The sequence below is a fragment of the Tupaia chinensis genome, unplaced genomic scaffold (genome assembly GCF_000334495.1).
Source record: "Tupaia chinensis unplaced genomic scaffold, TupChi_1.0 Scaffold000392_1, whole genome shotgun sequence".
Taxonomy (NCBI): Eukaryota; Metazoa; Chordata; class Mammalia; order Scandentia; family Tupaiidae; genus Tupaia; species Tupaia belangeri.
Genome location: NW_006159894.1, coordinates 234,838 through 257,999, shown reverse-complemented (window position 1 = coordinate 257,999; position 23,162 = coordinate 234,838). Strand labels below are relative to the sequence as shown.

General features: G+C 44.7%; 1 protein-coding gene across 1 annotated transcript in view; it reads right to left on the bottom strand.

Annotated features, from left to right (window-relative positions):
• EVA1C (eva-1 homolog C) overlaps window positions 1–23,162 on the bottom strand; it is a 109,604-nt gene that overhangs the window by 7,838 nt on the left and 78,604 nt on the right. Inside the window, 3 exon segments of the mRNA XM_006153866.3 lie at window positions 3,813–3,902; window positions 5,945–6,025; window positions 14,182–14,325. Of these exon segments, the coding sequence (XP_006153928.1) occupies window positions 3,813–3,902; window positions 5,945–6,025; window positions 14,182–14,325 (315 nt within the window).

Below are 23,162 nucleotides of genomic sequence, written 5' to 3'. Positions count from 1 at the left end.
TACACACATATACACACCTCACGTTCCATTCCTCCAATTTCAAATTTTCCCCATGTACTTCTCCAGACTCACGATCTAGATTTTAGAATGAATTCAGTGAGCAGGTACTACAGAAAGGGTAAGCCCAAACATGTACGAGAACATGCCCTGCTGTTGGGGAAACAACCTCACAGGTCATTTCAGTGGTCCAGGAGAGGCGGTCCAGTGGACCCTGGGGTGTTCTGAGAGCCCATCTGCCAACCTGTGTGTCGCGCCCCAGGACGAGCCCCTCGTTTTGGCCCCGTGTCTGTGGGTCCCCATGCCTACCTGCTGCTGGGACGTCCCGAGCACTCACAGCTGGCCTGGGGAGGTGTCCCTTCGGGCCCACTCAACTGACTGGCTGCTTTTAGCTGAAACCTGCCCAGAGGTTTCTGGGCTCCCAGCTGCTCCTGCCGGCAGCTTCCTTTCAGGCCGTGCCCAGGGATGGCACCAAGAGACTTCCAGACCCATCCTCAGATCACATCCCCACAGTGGGGCCACGCATGCAGCTGAGGGTGGGCTGGACACCTCCTCCCAGCAGTGCCGAGGATGGCGCTGGGCACTGTTTGACGCTTGCTGTCGACCTTCTGCCTATGTAGGTGGAGATGTCCACCTGACCTCCACACACACACACTGTTGCAGTGCTCTGGTCTGCGGACACCATGTGCCAGCCCCATCCAGAGCACCCACCCAGAGCACGACATGCCAAAGAAATTCACAAGCAAGTCCAGAGGCACCTGTTCCTCTAGGATTGAGCCTCCACGACCTGAGTAATGGGCTTCTGGAGGTGACGTCACGTAGCTAACACCAGACTTGGTGCATTTCTCTTAGCCACTATATCTAGGTCTGCCATGGCTTGCTGAGATGAATGTTCCTAAACATCCATCAGTAAAGCAAATAGCCCACGAGTCCTCCATCTCTAACAAAGTTCAATATCTTATAACTAGCAAATCCTGGGCGGGAGTAAGGCCCAGGTGGCTCGTAATACCAGATCAGAATTCATCATTTGGTCACTTGTCGGCTACTTCGTGTGTATCTCTTTTGGACCAGCAATGTCCTAGATGTGGTGATATGACAAGAAATAGGATGACAAAGCACCTGGCCAAATGGAGCTTAATACCTAGCAGGAGAGACAGGCACTAAACAACTGAACGAATAAAGCTATCCTGTGACTTCTGGGACCGATGGGCGTGTAGGAGGATGGACAGGATGGAGGAAAGCTAACTCAGGGAACTCAAGCTCGAGAGGCTCCCGTCGCTCCCATTCTGAAAGGCGAACTTCCAGCTCAGAGAAGCAGGACGGCCAGCCTTGTGCAGGCTGAGCCTGCCGCTGTCCATGGTGTCTCCAGGAAAAAGTTCAACTCCTTCGACCTCTGCCTCCCCTAAGCCCAGAATGAGGATGCAGAGTCTCAATTCTCAGGACTGTTGCTCTGGACTGAAGTGTACTCCTACCCCATTCGTGTTTTAAAGTCCTTCTTCGCAGTCCAGGCAGTGGCACAGCAGTAATGCAACTAGACTCCCAAGGGAAAGGTCCTGGGTTTGCATCCCGAGACCTCCCTGCACACACATGCCTGTGATCCTGGGCAGCTGAGAGATTGAGGGGGATCATGGTGTCAAGACTGTTGGGGTGCTTGTCTCTTTTGTCTCTCTCGCTCTCTCTTCTTTCATTCTCTCTTTCTCATGTTTTCTCCCTGTCTCTCTCTCTTTCATGGAAGAAATAAATATACTTAAAAAAAAAAATAAAAAGCCCGAATCCCCAGTGTGACTGTATTTGGAAACAGAACCTTCAGGAGTTAATTAAGGTTAAAGGAGGATAAGGGTGGGGTCCTAATCTGATAAGATGGGTGGTTTTATGAAGATGAAGATTTCTCTCTCTCCACTGTGTGAGCACAGTGGGAAGTGTCCCTCTACAAGCCAGAAAGAGAGTTCTCACCAGAAACCAAATTGCCCGGCACATGGATCATGAACTTCCAACCTCCAGACCTGTGAGACAACACATTTCCGTTGTTTAAACCCCCTAGTCCGCACGAAGGCCACTGTTGACAAGGCACCCCGCAGGAAAGCACACAGCACTACGCTGCTCAGTGAGCCATGTCATTTTAGGTCCTCTTTAATCATTATTCTCTACTCAGAGGAATTCTATGATGCCTGTCCGAGGGGCTTTCCAGGGACACTTAAGGCACGGAATTATTTCTGACAATAAAACTCTGCATGGCCAGCTGTGGTGGGGCAGCAGTCATGCAATGCTCTACAATGCTGATGCCAAAGGGGAGGGTCCTGGGTTTGTGCCTGGAGACCTCCCTTCACACCAGGCTGGCACACGGGCAGGTGCCGTGGTCCTGGATGGCCGAGGCTGGGGGAGGGCAGCAGCATGAAGACCTCCTTGGGGGTGCCTCTCTCTCTCTCTCACTCTCTCTCACACAAAAGAAAGACATTTACAAAAATCCTCACATTTGTCAACTTTGATAAGTATCAGAAACAGTGAGACATGGAAATGGTTAAAAAAGAAGATTCACCGGTGCGACCAACAAGCACATGCCTCACAGCGAGCACACAGGAGGAGTGCCGACATGGGAAGATGGTGGGACTGCAGAGGGTCCTATGTTCAAGTATTTCCTTAAGCTTTTATTCTCTGAAGAAGGCTTACCCTGGGCAGCCCCAGCTCCGGCAGGCCTTGAATAGCAATACTGTTAGACCTTATATTACGTGCTGTTTACTGAAGGTCACAGAGGTTGGGGCCTCCCTGAATAGAGTCAGCAGGCATTGTCGAGATTTGCATTCAACATTCCCAAATGTGGTCTATATTAAGATAAGCAGAGACGGTGGTGAGGAAAGATTGGACCTTCCCTCTCTAACGCGGACGTGCTCCAAGCCAGCCTGCGGTACAAGCCTTCAGACTGCTACCTCAGGAGGGCGGGGTCTCATGGGTCCTTGAGGAAGAGGTAAAACAGGAAACATTGGCAGCCATGAGAAATAACACTTGTGGTTCAGAAAGTGACTGTCTTCATGGGGGAAGACCTGTTTCGCTTGCTAAGTGATCTTCTGGCTCCTGTTTATGTCTAGCTAGGGGTGAAATTCAATCATCCGAGTTCCTTCGCAAATCCCTTCCTCAGAGTCCGAGTTTTCTTTTGAAAAGTTTCTATATCTATTTCTTCCATGAGTCAGAGACAGGTACCCACGACAGCATGTGCACACTGGAATCTACCCCAGGCTCGGCTGGTCTGCATCACGGGCATGCATGTGCCCGGCCGCTCAGGGAGGTCCCAGATACAGTAAGACCTTCTCCATGTGGGTCCAGCTGCATCGCCACTGCAGTACTGGCTGGTCCTAAAAACATGGGACTTTAATCCTGTGATTCTCTCGTCGCTCACCCAGTTGCAACTGTACTGAATCAAGTGTTCCTGGATCTCAGAAGACTGCAGTTGCTGTGCCAAACTTCAAGTCTTTTTTTTTTAGATTTTTGCCATAGGTGGCATGTGCTCACAGGACAGTGATAGAAAGAAAGTACAAAATCACCCCCCGGGGGTACGGCCACACCACAATCTCTTCTCCTCCATTCTCCTCTTGGAATTTTGGGCACACATGCACATGCTTCCAGTGTGTGCTTCAAGCCACTGGGTCTGGGACTCGAACAGTGGAGTTGGCCATGTGGGATCTAGAGCCTTAACTACCATGTCACCTATTAGCCCTAAAGTCATTTTTTAAAAAGTCATCAGCTTGTAACTGAACAGTACATTTGTTAAAAAGGCTTTAGTAAATCCATTAGCATTCCAGGAAGCGGGCACATTGACCTACCTCTAACATATGCAAAGGCTGCCAGAGAGTTGCTAACGATAACTCCGTCTTTCCTCAGGACCCTTGATTCGCTTGGGTCGAAGTTTATACCTGTTGCATAAAAAATGCAAGACCAGTTAGTCACAGCTGCTCACAGTTCACCCATCCTAAGATAACTCTAGCCCAGGACTGCCATAATAATTAAATGTCACAGAAATCAAACAAAAGGGCACCTGGCTAAACTGCAGAAGACTAAATAGGAAAAGTACTTAGCAAGCAGCCCTCCAAAATATTAAATACTAAGAGGAATCAGAAAAATGTAAAGTGTTCCAACTTCAGGTGCCACTCAGCCACTCCACTGCAGAAGGGGACACATTTACTTTCCCACCCTAAAGGCAACAACTTTCATCATACCTCTCAGGGGTGTAATAATGTTTTGCTTTTTTTTTTTTTAGGAGAGATTTTTGCTATAGGGTGTGTGTGCTCACCAAAGAGACAGAGAAAGACAGAGAGATAGAAAGCAAGAAATCAATCTCCCCTGGGGGATGGCCAAGTTGCAATCTGTTCTCCTCCATTGTCTTCTTGGGATCTTGGGCACACACACACATGTGCCTGGTGTGGGTTTTAAGCCACTGGGTCTGGGATTCAAACTGCTGTCAACTACATGGGAGTCCAGCAACGTACCCATTATGCCATCTGCTGGCCCCAGTAATGTCTCTCTTTAATCACAGAGCTGCTTGCTGCCTGTTGACCTGAGACAAAGCAAACCTTAAATTACGGAAGGAGGTTGTGCTGGGCTATGTTTTCGGAAGTGACAGCAAAATGTGAGGCAGATCTGCTCTCAGATCCTGGTGGCACTGCGGGAGTGGTGGTTGTTAGCGAGCTGGGGGCAGCCTGGGAGCTAGAGAGCACCTAGGAACGTCAGACAGGGCAGATACCTCTGAGACAAGCGGCAAGAGCTCTCAGGCCCCCACTGCAGGGGGACCAGGACGCCCGTGGGACTGGCTGGGAGCCCCATAAGAAAGAGAACTGGGATTGAGAGATGCAAGGTCTGGGGAAAAGCAGGGGTGGCCAATTAGAACAACAAAGAATATTAGCAATATGAGGGAACTTCAAAAGTTTATGGCAGAATAGAAATACAGTTTGAGTTTGTTTCATTTAAAAAAAGGAAATGCATGCATGGTTTTTTCCTAAGCTTTTCTATGAACTTTTCAAATCTCCCCTCATAGTTCCCTCTAAACTTTGTACTAGGGGTGGTTCCTGCTTCTTGGAGCTTTCCCGTGATTTCCATATCAAGCATACTTCACTTTTGTACTTAGATGGAAAAGACCTAATATACAATAAAAGTAATAAAACTAAACTCTCACTGCCTGAAGCCTAGCATCTTAGACACTCTAGTAGGTCTTTGCAGTTTCTGAGGAGCCCCTGGGATCTAAATTTCTTATCAAATCCATCCTAGATTTGATAAGAAAACCAAAATGCTCACCTCTCCTATTTATGGAAGTCAAGCGAAAACCAGGGAAGAAGGCAGCGTGTGCTCGGAGGCTCACCCATCACCGGGTCTGGCTCGTGTACCTTCCCGGGGGTATCGTTTGTGCAACAGGCTCATCGTGTAATCCAGGATCCCCCAATTTACTCCTGAGCAGATCTATTGTTTGAAGTGATTTTTCTTTTAGGAAGTGAGAACGACATTCTACTTTAATTTTAGAAATCAAAACAAGGGCCGGGCCTGTAGTGGTTAAGGTAGCTGGATCACACATGGCCGATGGTGGTTGGAATCCTGATCTTGGCAGCTTGAAAAACACATTGGGCCTGTGTGTGTGTGTGTGTGTGTCTCAAACCCGAGGAGATGGAGAAATGGAAAAGAAAGGAATGCAGAGTGACCATACCCCGTGGGAAGGTGCTTTCTCCCCACATCTCCCTTTCTGTCTCTTCCTGTGAGCACACACCCTCCGGCAATTACAAAAAAAGTCTAAATCAAATGTGGGCCACCATTTGTGATCATTTGTTGCAGCCTGGTCATTATCAGAAGCAGTGGCTCAAACACAGCGCCTGACATCTTTCAATCTAACCAATATGTGCCCGATTTGGTCGTGCAAGGGCTGTTTACCTTTACTTAAAGAGAAATGCTGGTAGTAAGCCATAAAAATTACCATATTCACCATCTTTCTGCTTCACAGAAGGTTTTAGGTTAGCAATGGCTGGATCAATCGCTGTGAGTATGTTCTTGGGAACTAAAAACCAAAATAAAATATTTTAAACACTTGATGTGTTTTAAAAATATGTACAGTGAATATTTTTAAAAATGCAATGTAGATACTATTAAAAGATACTTTCCAATCAGTTAAAGAATCACTCACGCTGCCTGTTAGACACACACACCCACACACACACGCATGTACACACATGTCTATGGTACCCACATGGATGACTATCAAATGTCCTATGAAAGTAAAATTTTAGGCCAATTTTGTCATATTAAAAAAATAACTTGAGGGCCAGAAGGTGGTGCAGAGGTTAAGGCAGCTGGGTCCCACATGACTGACAACACAGTTTGAGACCCAGACCCAGTAGCTTGAGAATCATGCCAGGTACATGTGCGTGCATGCCCAAAATCTTTTTTTCTTTTTTTTGAGAGATTTTCGCTATAGGGCGCGTGCGCTCGCCAGACAGAGAGAGACATAGAGACAGAAAGCGAGAAATCACCCCCCAGGGGGGATGGTCACACGCCACAATCCCTTCTCCTCCGTTCTCCTCTTGGGATCTTGGGCACGCACTCACACGCGCCCGGCATGAGTTTTAAGCCACCGGGTCTGGGACGCAAACCGCGGTCGACTACGTGGGAGTCCAACGACATAGCCATGACGCTAACTGCTGGTTCCCCCCATGCCCAAAATCTTGAGAAAAGGATAGAGGAGAAGGGATTAAGGGGTGGCCATCCTCTGCCAGGGAGGATGAGTTCTCACTTTCCTTTCTCTCTACTACTCTGTCTCTCTCTGGTGAGCATACACATCCTGTCAGGGAAGAAAAAAAAAAAAAACCTTGGAGAATAAATCAGTAAGATGGAATGTCCACCCAGGGGAATACAGTTGATAATAAAAAGGAGTAAAGTAGCAATATGTGCTGTGTACAACATCGAAGACCCTCAAAAACATGTTCAGTGAAAGGGGTCAGGCAACAAACTCACGTATTTTTATGCTTTCATTTATACAAAATATCCAGAAGAGGTAAATCTAGACACAGGAAGTAGATTAGTGACTTTCTGGGAGATGGGTGGGAATGGGGGATGCAGTTGGTTGTGAGGGAAATCTGTGGATATAGGAATGTTAAAATTGGAGTACAGAGGCCTGGAGGAGTCACAGCAGTAAATATGGTGCCCTGTGAGGCTGACCCATCTGGGAGGGTTCCAGGTTCACATCTGGAGACCTCTGTGAGCACAGTGGACATGTGTGTGCCCAAGGTCCAGGGCTGGCTGAAGCTGGCAGTAGGTCACAGCACTGGACCCTTGTGGGGGTACTTTCTCTCTCTCTCTCTGTCACTCTTGCTCATAGAAGAGATAAATAAACTTTTAAAAACTGGAGTGTAGTGATGGTTGCACAAGTCTAAATATACTCAAAATCACTGAGGCTGGCTCTGCAGCCTAGTGGTTAAGGGAGTTGGATCACATATGGCCAACTGTGGTTCAAATCCTGGCCCACATGACTTTTAAAACATGCCAGGTGTGAATGTGTGTGTACCCAAATCCCAGCAGGATGGAGAAATGGAAGATCGTAGTGTGACCATAGTCTGCTGGGGATGATTCCACCCCCTCCCTCAACCCCCATCTTCTCTGTCTCTCTCTGGTGAGCATACATGCCACTCTTGACAATTTTAATTAATTAACTAATTAATTAACTAATTAATTAAAATAATTTCACTGTATTCACTTACAGTGGGTGAATTTTAAAGTATCTAACTCTTCAGTAAAGCTGTTAACACCAAACATGAACTTCCTCAAGACACAGTAAAGCAAAATGTCTGTGATCAACTCAAAACCCACCAAACGACCTGTTTCCAGCTCCCACTCTGCCTTTAACCCAATCTCTCAGCTACTGTTTCTATAATGAGCCTGGAGAAAACGAGAAGACTCTATACTAAAGTGATTCACCAGATAGGATAAGAAAGGGCTACAGAAAGATGAGGAGAGGAAGCTTTTGTGATAGGTTCCTCTGGAAGGTGGTTAAACTTCTGCCAAAGCAAGTGTAAGAGCAAGCCATTGTGTGTGGTATCACAGGGTGACGGTAACAGTTACAGAGGGCAAAGAGAGACTCCTGAAGGCTAGCACACTGGGGCAGGCAGGGAGGAGGGAAGTGGAAATCAAATGGTTTTACTGCAGAAAATCGCTTGCATTCGTTTGTTCCTTAGGCCAGCTGATATCCGGGAGAAATGGCACCAGGAAATAGAAATGAAGCCAATACAAACTGCATGCTCAACTGCAGTGCTTTCAGAAGAATCAGGAAGGTATCCTCAGCGGCAAGAAAACCACATCTCCTCTCTCAGAGTGCTTGAGTAACTTCTTCTGGGGATGTCCCGGGATCGACAACCACAGAACATTCCGAAGTTGTGAATTTGCTATGTACAGGAGGCTCTCGCACCTCAGTGCCCATCAGCAGCAAGGGCCACCTTCCAGAGAGGCATGGTGAAGACGCCTGAAGAAGCGGAAGCTGTCTGGGGCCTCTGAGGAATGCTGCTTGATTGATCACAGGGCACACCACTGAAGCGGGACCACGGTAGCACTCTGGAGAGCTGAGCAGCTCTGCTGCAAAATGGTGGCTGAGTAAACAACCTCTTGCTCATTCTGGCCCCTGAGAGGTTTCCCCTGCCCCATCCTCTGACAGCAGTGATTCTAGGAAGTGTCCTCTCTCCCTGCCAGGGTGGCAATTTTATCTCTGCCTGTCACTTGGCTCATTCTCAAAATATGGCCCAAGGAGAGACTTGGTTCCCTGCAAATGCCATAGGCTCCGCCCCACTGTGAGGCCCTGGCGAAGACCTAGCCCGTGATATCTGCCTCTTGGCTTATACCAGCTCAGACTGCTTCCTCCACTTAAATCCAGAGTCTTAACCAAGACAGGTTTGCTTAGAAATTAATTATTGACCTCCCCTGGAATCCTTGTATTAATTTCCACATCAGTTGGGATAATTAAAAAGAAACATAAGTGTAAAACCTTCCAAGTTCATCTGGTGACCTACAAAATATGCACACATTGCAAATCATTTTTTAAAAATTTAGACAGTCTCACCATGTTGCATTCCTCCTACCTCAGCATCCTGGGACTCAGCTGGTGTACTCTACCGGCTTTGAGGGGGTACCCAGTGGAAACCAGACCTCCATGTGGTGTCAGCGTGCTGAGCAGCGGCATCTAGCATGTGCTACTGCAGCTGGACTGCAAACCGTTCTTTGATGACTTAGATTTCACAGTTAAGAGTCATCTAGTGGGGATGGGAGTGAGAGGAATTTCTTTTTTCCCAATGTCAACCACTTTGAAGGTGACGAGAAGGTGTCTAGGGAGAAAGAGACTAACTTGTTTCACAGTAGAGTCACTCCCTCCTTTTGGAATAACTCTTAAGGGGCTACAGCAGATGGACAAGAGATACTGCCCTAGGAAGATGGAAGAGATACTCATAATACCCCCATTTCTTTTCTTTACTTCTTCTTCTTTTTTTTTTTCTGGAGAGTTATTTTTTTTGTTTGTTTGTTTGTTTGTTTTTGTTTTTTGCTATAGAGCACATGTGATCACCAGAAAGACAGAGAGAGACAGAAAACGAGAAATCACCACCACCACCACCCCCAGGGGAGATGGCCATGCCACAATCCCTTCTCCTCCATTCCCCTCTCGGGATCTTGGGCATGCTTGCACATGCACCAGGTGTGAGTTTAAGCCACCGGGTCTGGGACTCGAACCACAGTTGACTACATGGGAGTCCAGCGACATAGCCATTACACCTGGTCCCAATACCCCCATTTATTCCTCACATCCCAAACCACAATCCAAACATACTCCCTGTCCTCAGCCTCCTGTCCTTCAAGTGGTCTCACTCAACACCTCCTTCTGCAATTCTTTGACCTTGCCCAACCCTCCTTTCCCCTCCTACTTTCTCTCCATCTTGTCTTCATCTCCCTTTTTCTCCAGCTTAGATTCCTCCAGTTGCCATTGTGATCACTTGTTTAGAAACTTAACAACTTTATCTCTCTCCTCCTCCTTTATCACTGCCTAGTATCTTCCACACCTGCTCTTAGACAGCTGAGCCTTGCTGGGGTGAACCATACAGTGAATAGACCAGTTGTCCTGAAAACCTGGACTGTCAGGATTTGTGTGTTGGGACTTGATTGTACTGTAAAGGCATTAAATGAGAGCTTGATTCAATGATGGTGTTGAACCATGGGGCTTTTGAGAGGAGATTGGTGATTGGGTGGGGCCTCCTGATTGGGTGCTGATAGGTTTACAAGGAAAACAATGAGAGGCTGAGGCTACATGGATACAGACCATGATCTACTCTGCTCAAAGACCTGCCTTCCACCATCTTGTGATGCCATTGGGCTTTCCAGAATTGTGAGTCAATAGACATCCACTCTTTTTTTTTTTTTTTTTTTGAGAGGTTTTTGCTATAGGGCATGTGCATACACTTTAAATTCGGTGCTTCCATGAACTTTATGAGGTTCCCCTCATATTATTTACAATCTTTGAAACAACTTTTTTTTTTTTTTGTAGAGGTTTTTGCTATAGGGTATGTGCGCTCACCAGATAGACAGAGAGAGACAGAGAGACAGAAAGCGAAAAATCACCCCCCCCCAGGGGGGATGGCCATGCCACAATCTCTTCTCCTCCATTCTCCTCTCGGGATCTTGGGCACACACACACCCGCCCAGCATGAGTTTAAGCCACTGAGTCCGGGACACAAACCGCAGTAGACTACATGGGAGTCCAGCGACATAGCCATTATGCTAACTGCTGGTCTCGACATCTACTCTTTATAAGATACCCAATCTCAGGCATTTCTCTGGACAATGCAATGATGGACTAAGACAGGCTCTCGGCATACCCAGCAATGTTTCTCAAGTCGGCCTTTCCTCCCACCTTCATGGCATTTACCTAAACCTTCTTTCACCTCCTAATCTCCTCTTCCCCTAAACCCTGCAGCTGATGAGTCATCTCATACTTCTTTTGAGAAGTCAGAGGCTGGGTGATGGAACTCCTAGACCTTTATCTATTCCCACAGCTTTCTTCCTTCTTTGTAACAAGGGAAACACCCTGCGCTCCTCTGAAAGATCAGTCTCATCCCTCTCAGTTTCTACCCCTATTCTTCCCATCTCCCAGTCTCTTTGTATCCCTGTGTCTACTTTCCAAATGGTTCTCAGCTCATTCACATTTTTACCATGTGCACTAGCGCAGCTCTAGTCCAAGTCTTCATTGCCGGCTGCCGTCTAGCTCCTCTCCCTGCTCTGTTCTACTCCAATCCATTCTCTACCCTATAGCCAGAGAGGTCCTTCCAACTTCTACAACAAAGGTAAAGAGCATGTGATGATCATAAAATCTTGTATGCATTGGCCTGGCAGTGATACCACTGGTTACATCTAGTCACATATTGCCCATCAGTGTGGCTATGCCAGGACACCTGAGACTGGATGGTTTATGAAGAAAAGAGGTGCATTTAGGTCACAATTCTGGTAGCTAGAACGGCCAAGACCTTGGGGCCAGCATCCGGCCAGCTTCTGGTGCTATGTCACAACACGGCCAAGAGAAATAAAAAGGAAAGCAGGCATGTGCAAAGAAAGAAAGGCCTGCGGGTGGCTGACTTGTTTGAATAATAATCTACTCTTAGGGGAACTAATGAGGGAGAATTGAGATGACCTTAATTATTTATGAGCGATCCACCCTCATGTCCTAAACATCTCTCACTAGGCTCCACCACCCAATGCTGCCACACAGGGTAAAATTATAGCATAAGGTTCCAGCAGAGACATGACACTCCCAATGGCACATTCCATTCCTAAGCCAAGGAGGTGGAGGGTGTGGTCTTTTGTGTGCCAAAGTCCAACTGTATGATTCTCCTACTTCAAACCTTCCACTGCATCTACCTCTCCTCCCAACAGCCCCCGGGTCTTGTTCTGGTCTTCTCCAGTGCCACCTCCTGCCATCTTCCTCCTCCTAGCTCCTCTCCCCTCACCCTCACAGCATATCAGCATCTCTTCTTCCACCTGTTAGCCCTACCTGTCCATTCATGCCTGCCAGTTTCCCCAAGGAAGATTCTCTTTGAAAGTCTTCTCAAAACACAGCCCCAAGCTATGTCAGGGCCCACCATTATCCCCACCATTATCCCTTCTAATTGAATCCCGCCCTCTCCCAAAAGAGCATTTAGCACAGTGGGTGATGATGGATTTGTCTGGCTGCTCCTTTAATGTCTGTCTCTTTCCCCTGACTGTCAATCCCATGAGGACAAGATCCATGTCTCTGATGTCGGATCCTTGGCCCCAGTGCAGCTCCGGACACACAGACATGCTCAGGATGTGCTGAATGGGCGAGAGAAAAGAGCCAAAAGCTCATCTTCTCAGCACTGGTAAAGAAGAACCCTCATAACTGCTTTTGCCTCCTCCTTGAAGGCACACTAGAAATTGACCGGATTTGGAGGTTAAAGTCCTGCTCTTCAACAGTTAGCTGAAGAGGCCTGATGTTCCTGGCACCTTGGAGTGAGCTATGTTGGCTTCTAGGGGAAGTTCAGCCAGATGGGCTCCATGCTCCTCAGAGCTGCTTCAATATGGTTGCAGGAATAAAGATAGAACAAATAAGAACATCCTTCCTGTATGCATGGGTGGGTGCACTCACTGTGGGGACACATTTAAGTCATCACTTTGTTGCACCTGCGACAGCATAGATATCGCAGAGAACAAAAGTTTTAGCTCAGGACGTAAGTCTGGTGATGCAACGGAATATCATTTGCCATAAAAAAGAATAAAGTACTGGTACATACTACCACATGCTTGAATCTTGAAAACATGCTAAGTAAGCAAGCCAGACACCAAGGCCACATAGCCATATGATTCCCTTACATGAGACTTCTAGAAGAAGTAAATCCATAGAGATGGAGTGTTGATTGGTGGTTGCCTGGAGTTGGGGGAGGTGTGTTGGGTGGATTGGGTAGGAGAGATTAAAGAATATAATCTTGGGGACCAGCAGTTAGCATAATGGTTATGTTGTTAGACTCCCACGTAGTTGACCACGGTTCAAGTCCCGGACCCGGTGGCTTAAACTCACGCCGGGTGCGTGTGCGTGCATGCCCAAGATCCCGAGAGGAGAATGGAGGAGAAGGGATTGCGGCGTGGCCATCCCCTCTGGGGGGTGATTTCTCGCTTTCTATCTCTCTGTCTCTCTCTGTCTGTCTGGCGAGTGCACGTGCCCTATAGCGAAAACCTCTCAAAAAAATATAATCTTTCTTTTGGGAGGAATGAGAATGTTCTTACATTAACTGTGGTAATGACTGCTCAGTTCTGGTGATATATTAAAAAAACATTGATTGGTACACTTTAAGAGCGAATTAGTTGGTCTATGAATTATCTCAATAAAGCTGTTGCAAGAGACAAAAAAGGCTAGGGGTAAATGCCAGGGGAAAAAAGAGGAGGAAGGAGTTTCCAAGAGCAAAAGTATCCATTTCTTCAGTTCCAGGGCTCTTTGCTTTTATGCACACCAAAATAGTCAATGAATGAGGATTGTAAAAAACAACTCCAAGTACCCTCATTAAAGAATTAACTGCTGATTTGCTCTTGAGTAGCTTCATGAAATTGGAATCTAAGGAAAGCAGACATTTCATTTTATTATTTAAAGATCCTAGGAAAACAAAGTAGCACTGTCACCTAACATTTTTAATCTGTTGATTCAATGCCCTGGGTATGTAGATAAAATAGCCATTGGCAACAGAGGAGTTCGTCTTTTAGGGCCAAAAAGTAATGCTGAAAGGTTATATAGGAGCCAAACAATGCTCTGTGAACTTGAATGACATACCAATAAACTGCAGAGCCTCCTAAAAACAGAGATTACAATCACTCTTCTCAGAGACATCCCTTACCCTCTCTTGCTTGCTCTTTTTCTACCCTCCCCACTGGCTGCCAATCTGATTACTAAAAACCACTTTAAAAACAAATTTAGGCCAAAGAAAATTCTATTGCTTATCTGATGAATCTCATAAACAAGAATAAAGCATGGGGAAAAAAAAAAAAACCAGCTCTTGAATATCTGGGATGACTAGACAGTTTCAGGAGCCAGTCGTTGGACTCCTTCTACGCAGACTCCCTCAGTTCACATGACTTCCACCTCCCTTGCGGCAGGGTCTTCAAGCAGCTTTTTGAGTTTATTCTTACCACAGGCATAGGTAACAGTGAGGTATTTTTTCACTCCCGGCAGACAGGGGCTTCCAAAATGGTGATTGTTGACGATGACTTTGCATCTCTGTTTCCCGTAGCACCTTCTGGACAATACTTGTAAAGGTGAGGAGGACAAGCAGTCTGGAAGGCAGGAGACAGCAACAAGAACGTTATGTTGCATTCCACATATGGCCACCACGGAGCTTACGGTATTCTCGGCAAAGTAATATAGTGAGCTGGGCTTCACACCAAATAGGGTGATTTCTCTACTGATTTTCTCTCTCGGGAGCACAGTCGGCTTCATGGCCATAAGCTCCAAGGGCCCACGTTTGGTTTAATGCTGTGTTCTTACCATCTTGAAATTCTGATACATTTTAAAATTTCTATTTATCTATTTATTTTTAGTTTTTGCTAGAGGGCACATGTGCTCACCAGAGAAAGACAGAGAGAGGGCAAGTGAGAAATCGCCCCCCAGAGGGGATGTCCACACAGCAATTCTTTCTCCTTTAGTCTCCTCTCAGGACTGAGAGCACATGCACCCAGTGTGTTTTTCAAGCCACCACGACTGAGACTAGAACCACGTTGTGGTTCGGCCATGCGGGATCAAGCTGCCTTAGCCTCCAGGCCATCTGCTGGCTCCTGATAAATTTTTGAACAAGGGCACCCACATTTTCATTTTTCACTGTGCCACACAAATTATGCAAGTGCTTCTACATACAGAATAGGTAAAATATGTAGTACAGTGAATGAAGGTCCTTGTTTCTTTTTTCTTCTTCAAGATTTTTTCAGAGAGAGAGAGAGAGAAACCCCTAACAGGGTGTTCCTGCGTGATCCACCCCCATCCAGTCCAGATCATGGATGCGAGTCTGTGCCCAGTGCATACAGGAGGCCTCGGGTGGGATGTGAACCTGGCATTCTCACATGTGGGCCAAGCATTCCAGAGCATTGCTTGTGTAATTGCTTTGCCACCAGTGGGTCCTAGGTTCTTGTTTCTTCTATGTCCCTTTTCACTCTTTGAAATAATCTATTTATTTTGAGAATTCATCTCTCCTATACAATCATAAACTCTATGAGAAACTGTTTCATTGTTCATCATTTAATTCCCACTGCCTGGAGCACTACTGAAGCCCAATAAACAATGGATGATTGAATGAACAGGTGAACGGACGATACACCTGAGGCCATGTGTCTCAGCTCCTGGCACGATACCACCACACTTCGCAAATAGTAACTGAACACCTGCGGAGGTCGAGCACTGTACTATACTCTGCAGAAAGACAGAGAGAGCCCACCTTGCACTCACAGGGTGTGCAGGGGTGCTGCAGACAGAACTCAGACATGAGACACCAGCAAATCAGTGAAAGTAGGAAGAGGTCCAGGAAAAGGGGCTGGGGTTGAGGTGGAGGAGATCTCTGTAGGCTGGAGGGGTCAAGACAGGCTTCATGCTCTTCCATGTCGTGGATGAACAACCATGAATGGAGAAGAGGCAGACAAGAGGGAAATGCAGAAATGTATGACCTACGGAGGACGGGCGAGGAGCCCCTGAAGAGGGTAGCCATGTGCTGGATAGACAAGGTAATGGGACTGAGTGGGAAAAGTAACCAGGCAAGACTGAGATTGTTTTTGAACTCTGAACTAAAGAATTTGAACTTTACTGTGCAAACAGCAGGGAGCCTAAAGAAATGGCCAGACACTATTGTTCTTCGGAGAAAGCATGCAAGATGCCTTGAGAGAAAAACGGCAAAGGCAGGGCAAGTTTGGAACCATTCCCTTTGTACATTTATTTATTTGTTGACTCCTAACGTTAATTACTCGGACTGTATTCATCTGTCATTGTGTTCCTAAACAAACATCTGACAGAAAATGAGAGAACCCCAGTGGTCTTCACGCCTGAAATACAGGACGAGTGAATGGAGTAAGGGTAGGCTTCCCTCCTTTCTGAAACTCCCCCAGCTCCCCGGGCCTGCTTCTGGTACCTTCATCACCAACACAGGAGACAACTGCTCAGAGGGAGGAAGTCTTGAGATGGATCCTTCTGGAGCAAAGGAGAGGGCTAATTAGCGGAGAGGGACATGGGTGCATGACAACCCCTGGTTGTGAGATGCAAAAAGATTCAAAAGGGAACCAGAGGCAAGAGAAAGCCCCACGGATTCACACCCATGTTCACCATAGTTTCACCATAGCCAAGAGGTGGAAGCAACTCAAGTACCCACCCTCAGATAAATGATAAACAATGTGAACGTGCACGTGTACAGTAGACTATTTTTCAGCCTTAAAATGGAAGGAAATTCTGACACTTACTACAACATAGGTGACATTTGAAGACGTGCTAAGTAAAATAAGTCACTTGCAAAAAGACGAATGCTGCGTGACGTCACCTAAAGTGAGGGGCCTGGAGTGGTCAAATTCATAGAGACAGAAAGTGGAATGGTGATAGCCAAGGGCTTGGAGGAGGGAGAAACGGGAGTTGTTGTTTTGTGGGCTCAAAATTCTAGTTTGAAAAAAAAAAATCTAGTTTGTTAAGAGGAAAACTCCTGGAGATGTGTTGCACAATGCGGTGAATATACTTAACACTATTGGACTGTACACTTACGAATGATTAAGATGGCAAATTGTACACGTTTTTGGTCGCAATTTTTAAAATGCTATGGCTTAATTATAAAGATGAAATTAATCAATTTTCTTTAAAAAGTTAGGTATGGAAGGAATGTGCCTTATATAATAAAGGACACACATGACAATCCCACAGTGCATATCATATTCAACAGTGAAAGCTTTTCTCTAACATCAAGGATCAAGATCAACATGATGCCCACTCTCTCCACTTCCGTTCAACATAGTACTGGGAGTTCTCACCAGAGCAATTAGGCAAGAAAAGGAAATAAAGGGCACTCAATTTGGAAAGGAAAAAGTTAAATCATTGTAGTTTGTAGGATGACGTGGTTTTATATGTGGAAGATCTTGTACTATACCAAAAGAACTATTAGGACTAGTAAACAAATTCAGTAAAGCTGTAAGATACAAAAATCATCTACACAAATCAGTAATGTCTACACACTAACAGTGAACTGTCCAAAAAAGAACACAATTTCACTTATAATAGCATAAAAAATATTAAAGAATAAATTTTTTTGAGAGGTTTTTGCTATAGGGTTCGTGTGCTCACCAGAAAGACAGAGAGAGACAGAGAGACAGAAAGTGAGAAATCACCCCCTGGGGGGGATAGCCATGCTGCAATCCCTTCTCCTCCATTCTCCTCTCGGGATCTTGGGCACGCATGCACACACGCCTGGCGTGAGTTTAAGTCACTGGTTTCGGGACTCGAACCGCTGTTGGCTACATGGGAGTTCAACGACATAGCCATTACACTAACTGCTGGTCCCTTAAAGAATAAATTTAACCAAACAAAAATATATAAAACATTAATAAAATAAATAGGACACAACAGAAATAAGTGGAATGATATTTTATGCTCATGGATTGGAAGAATTAATATTATTAAAAATGTCCATATTACTCAAAGCATTCTGTCTATAGACATAATTCCTAAAATTTGAATGACATTTTTCACAGTAAAAAAAATCCTAAAAATCATAAGGAACTACAAAATAGCTAAAGTAAATCTGAATAGCTAAAGTAAATCTGAGCAAAAAGAACAAAGCCAGAAGCATAACACAACTTGGTCTCAAAATGTACTATAAAGCTTCAGTAATCGAAACTGTATGGCAGGGCCAGCAGTTGCTGTAATTGCTCTGTTGCTGGACTCCCAAGTAGTTGACCATGGTTCAAGTCCCGGACCCAGTGGCTTAAACTCACGCCGGGCACCTGTGCATGTGTGCCCAAGATCCTGAGAGGAGAATGGAGGAGAAGGGATTGCGGTGTGGCCATCCCCCCTGGTGGGTGATTTCTTGCTTTCTGTCTCTCTCTGTCTTTTTGGTGAGTGCACGTGTCTTGTAGCAAAAACCTCTCCAAAAAACAAACAACAAAAAAATCTGTATGGCACTGGTATAAAAACAGATACATAAACAACTGGAATTGAATAGAAATCTCAGAACTAAACCGAAGCAGACCCCTCCTTTCGGGCCAACAAAAAGCCAGAATCCATGTATATCTGGGGTGGACCCAGCCCTGCCCCTTTTAACCAGAAAAAGCCTCTGCCCCAAACCCCTCCTTCTGGCCCAGTAAAAAGCCAGTGCACATTGCTTGGTGAAGATAGGGAAACAGAACTGCAGAAAAATTGCAGGCCATCTCCTTCCACACGCCTCTAACACTCAGGATTAACTCCGAGAAGGTAGGAAGTAACATATATACTCCATCAGATGACCAGAAACCACCACTGCAGAGGCACAAGAAATATGGGAAATGAAAAAAAAAAAATCTCTCCCTCAAGGGAAAAGAATAGCCCTTCATCATCCACAGACAGTACAATGGAACTCGTGAACATGTCAGATAAAGAATTTAGGATGTTCATAGTGACAAAGCTAGCAGAGATGCAAGAAAAGAGAGACATTTTTTCTTTCTTCCTTTAGTCTGCTTGTGGAGATCTGGTAAAACAATGCCGGCAGAGTCAGCTTCAAAAAGTGTAACACATTCTCTGATGCTGCTGCTTCCCTGTTTATGCTAAAGACTTACACGGGGACAGAAGCCTGATCCCTCAGTTATTGCTAAGGAGAACCACCAAAGCCTCACTCGACTGTGACATGAGCAAGGGTTAAACCACCAAGTTCTTTGTTTTGATAGCTAACATTAATTACTCTGGGAGAGGCAAGGGAACAGGCCTTCTTGAAGACACCTTCATGGCTCCTAAGAACTAGGCATTTCAGGGGAAACAGAGAAGTGAAGATTTTCCACTGATATTTCAGCCTCCAGCACACAAACTCACATGGTAGAAGACCCCTTTCAAGTCTCCTGTCTCTGTATCTCTTTGTCTCTCTCTACCTCTCTCTCTGTCTCTGTCTTCTCATTTTTTGGTAATTTTTCCTTTTTAAAAATTTTTAAGGCAAAGCATTTTCTGGGCTTTCTGGCCCCTCCTTTCCCTTTATCTTGTTAATAATTCCCTCTCCCCTCCCAACCCAGGAGAGGCAAGGGAAGAGGCCTTCTTAAAGACACCTTCATGGCTCCTGAAAACTTTCTAATTTTTGCTTTTGTTAACATTTTTTTAATCTAATTTTTTTAGTTTTTCTCTTAGTTTTTTCTTCTCTTTTTCTCTGTTTCTTGATTTTGTTGTTGTTGTTGCTGCTGTTTCTCTCTCTCTGTTTACTTTTCTGCATGCTCCTCAATGCTCAGATTGAACTTTGAAGTTTGGGAAGAAACATACCGTCCATCAGATGACTAGAAATCACCACGGGGTCACAAGAAATATGGGAAGGCAGTAAAATACCTCTCCTTCAAGAGAAAAGAATAACTCCTCTTCATCCACAGACAGTTCAATGGAAATCATGGAAATGTCTGATAAAGAATTTAGAACATTCATAATGATGGAGCTAACCGAGATGGAAGAGAAGAGAAACAATGAACTGCAGAAGAGAAAGGAGAAAGGAGCTGATGAGTTCCAGGAGGTAAGGAAATTCATGCAAGATCTAAAAGAGGAATTACACACTTTACAAAAGAATCAGATGTAACTGTTAGAGATGAAGGCTATAATACAGGAAGTCAAAATCTCCCTTGAAAGTATTAAAAGCAGACTAGATCATACAGAAAATAGAATCTCAGATGTAGAAGAGAAAATTGCTGGCCTAGAAAAATCCACCACAAAGACTGAGAAAATTGCCCCCCAAAAATGAGAATAATATACGAGAAATAGGCAAGGAAGAAACATCAAGTTACTTTCAGAAACAATACAAGCAAGGAAAGAATGGGAAAATATATTCCAAGTATTAAGGGAAAAGCAATTCCAACCAAGAATACTATACCCAGCAAGATTATCCTTCATATGGGAAAAAAAAGACAAAAACATTCTCAGATAAATAAAATCTGCCTGAAAGAATTTACCAACATCAGACCAGATCTCTAAGAAATTTTCAAGGGAGTGCTATACCAGGAAAATTAAATGTAGACACACAGAAATAAGAGTTCAAAAACTAAGAAAATGGCCAACTTAATTGTAGAAACAAATCTGGAGTTGAATATTATATTCCAGAATTTAATTGGGGAGATAGAACCACAACAGAAGATAGGTAATTACATGAGACTGAACTGGCGAAATAGCATTCTGTGACTTGACTAAAATATTGATGCTTTTCTTCTAAGCTTTGTTGTCCAGTTTTAAGGATTTTTGTCCTGTCTTGAGCTGTCAATAGGTTCATGTACCTAGTATTTGAACAGAATACTAATCTGTTTCTAGGCTTTAAGTTTCAAGAAAATTTCCTTACCAGTTCAAAACTGCTTTTCTTGAAATTACCAGATGAACTTGCTATTCAAAGTAGTTAGGTTACTTAAGAAAATATATATATATATATTTGAAACTAGAAATGAAAAATTTTTGATGATGACATGCATGATTAAACCACTAAGCAGTTTATTCTAGATGGGAAACCACATTTGATATGTTGTGACGATACCTAGGTGATGAATGTAAATTAATTAATTAAAAATATTTCAGGAGAAAAAACATGAAAACTGTTTTATCGAAATTAAAAAAAATGTGTATTTGATGACTGCAGTAAAATATATAGCCCCAGGTAGGTGTTACTTTATAGTATGGTCATTCTACTCACTGAGGTTTATGCCTAAAGTCAGATGTGTGTTCATGGATATGTATATTGTGCTTGCTATTAGAAATATTTAGACTAATTAAATTTATTAGCAAATCAATTAAATGGGGGGGGGAGTTTAGAAAGCAACCATGGATACCAGAGACAATGTGGGAGGAGGGTGGGACATGACAGAGGGTGAGGGATAGGGAATCAAGGATGGCACACACACACACACAAAAAAGCAAAATATACAGGAAATAAGAAATGGAAAATTATTTGTTGATAACACATATGTTGATGTGCTTGACTGAGCCAATATACAGTGTATTCTGGATGGGAAATCTCATTTTATATGTCGTATTGATGTATAGCGAATGACCGTAAATAAATACATTTAAATAAAAAAAACCATTAATTACTCTGACTGTAATAATCTGTCATTGTGTTGCTAAACAAAAATATCTGAGACTGGGTGAATAGAGGTTTATTTGGCTCACGATTCTGATAGCTGGAAAGTTCAAAGGCATGAGGCTGGCATCAGACTGGCATCTGGTGCTATATCACAATATGGCTGACAGAAACAGAGAGGAAGGTAGGTGCATGCATGAAGGGATAAATCAGGATTCTCCACTTCCTCTGTCTCTCCCATGTTCCCAGGAGATTCTATTGTGGCCACCCACAGTAAAGGAGGCAATGAGGTCTTCCTTTCTCAGGCCACTGCTCTTCATAGACAGCATTTATCCATTTATGACAGCAATGGCCCCATGAATGAAACCTTATACATTAGGCTTTGCCTTTTAAAAGTCTCACCCCTTGGGACTAGCAAATGGCGTAATGGTTACGTTGTTGGACTCTCACGTAGTTGACCGTAGTTCAAGTTCCAGATGTGGTGGCTTAAAACTCAAGCTAGGAGTGTGTGCATGCATGCTCAAAATCCCAAGAGGAGAAGGGATTGAGGCATAGCCATCCTCCCTGGGCAGGGGGAGGGGGTGATTTCTTGCTTTCTTTCTCTCTGTTTCCCTCTGTCTTTCTGGTTAGTTCATGTGCCCTACAGCAAACATCTCTCAAAAAAAAAAGTCACATCCCTTCTCAATGTCATAACATTGGGAACCAAATTTCAGCACACAAACCCTTGGGGGACAAGAACATTATCTATACCATAGCAGCTAACTTTAATTACCCTGACTAATGCAAAAGGCTTGGCAAGATTATGTAATTTGCCTAATGTTTGGCAGTAGTGTGTACCTTAGAACCTTAGTCTGGTTAACATTAAAGACTATGTCATTGAATATGATTTCTCTACTTAGACAAAAAAGGGGAGAGATATTGCAAGAATTGTGAGAGTCAACGTGGTAGGAGAGAGAAGATTATAAAAAAAAAAAAAGAAGAAGAAGAACAAGAAAATAAAAGCAAGCCTGAGCTCTGGTGAAAAAGAAACTGGGGTTTGTGGATCATGGGAGGCTGCTCAATATATGATAGGAGGAGCCAGAATACGGGGTTAGTTAGAGAGAGAATGTTCTTAAAAGAGAGAAGAGACCTGTGGGCCTGGATATGAAAGAAGACATACAAATGAAAACAGAATTTAAGTGATAAACATAAGGCAAGGAGTAGTCCCAACCTCAGTGGGAGGAAGACAAGAGAGTGGATGGTAAGGGGAACAGAGAGTCAAGGGCAGGGGAAGAAGTGTGCATCTGATGTTTGCCTGATACTTTCAGAATAGGCCACAGACCAGGTGAGTTAGGATCTGGAAGTTAGGGGGCATTATCAATAGTACTTGTGGAATAAAACAAAAACTACCTAGGGAGGGAAGTTCTATGCTTTGGCAAGAGCCAACCCCTCACTGTGGGGTGAGTGGGAATTTTGTGAGTTTAGAGGTGGTGGGGACCTCAACTTTCTCCAGTAGGGTCGACTGCCATGGACAGTAGCAGCCACGGCGAGTGGTGATGAGTCACTGTGATGCTTACGGGGTCTCGTGATGCCAAGGGGGCCTGTACCAGACGGAGTAAGGCTGAAATCATTGACCAGAGCATCTGTTGAAAAACGGGTCAGGAAAAGAAGCAAGAGTTTCCAGGGATGGAAAGAATTCCTGGCCCACATAACCTAAAAGGCTGACATAGAGAGACAAGGGCTATTCATGCGAGTCACATGGGTTAGTACAGTATCTGACCCAAAGCAGGCTCTCAATAAATAAATGGTGGCTCCTTCCCCGAGAGCGCTGGCATCAAACTATGTTCTAGGGAACCACAGGATTCTGAGGAGCAACCCCAAGGACTGCACAGGTAG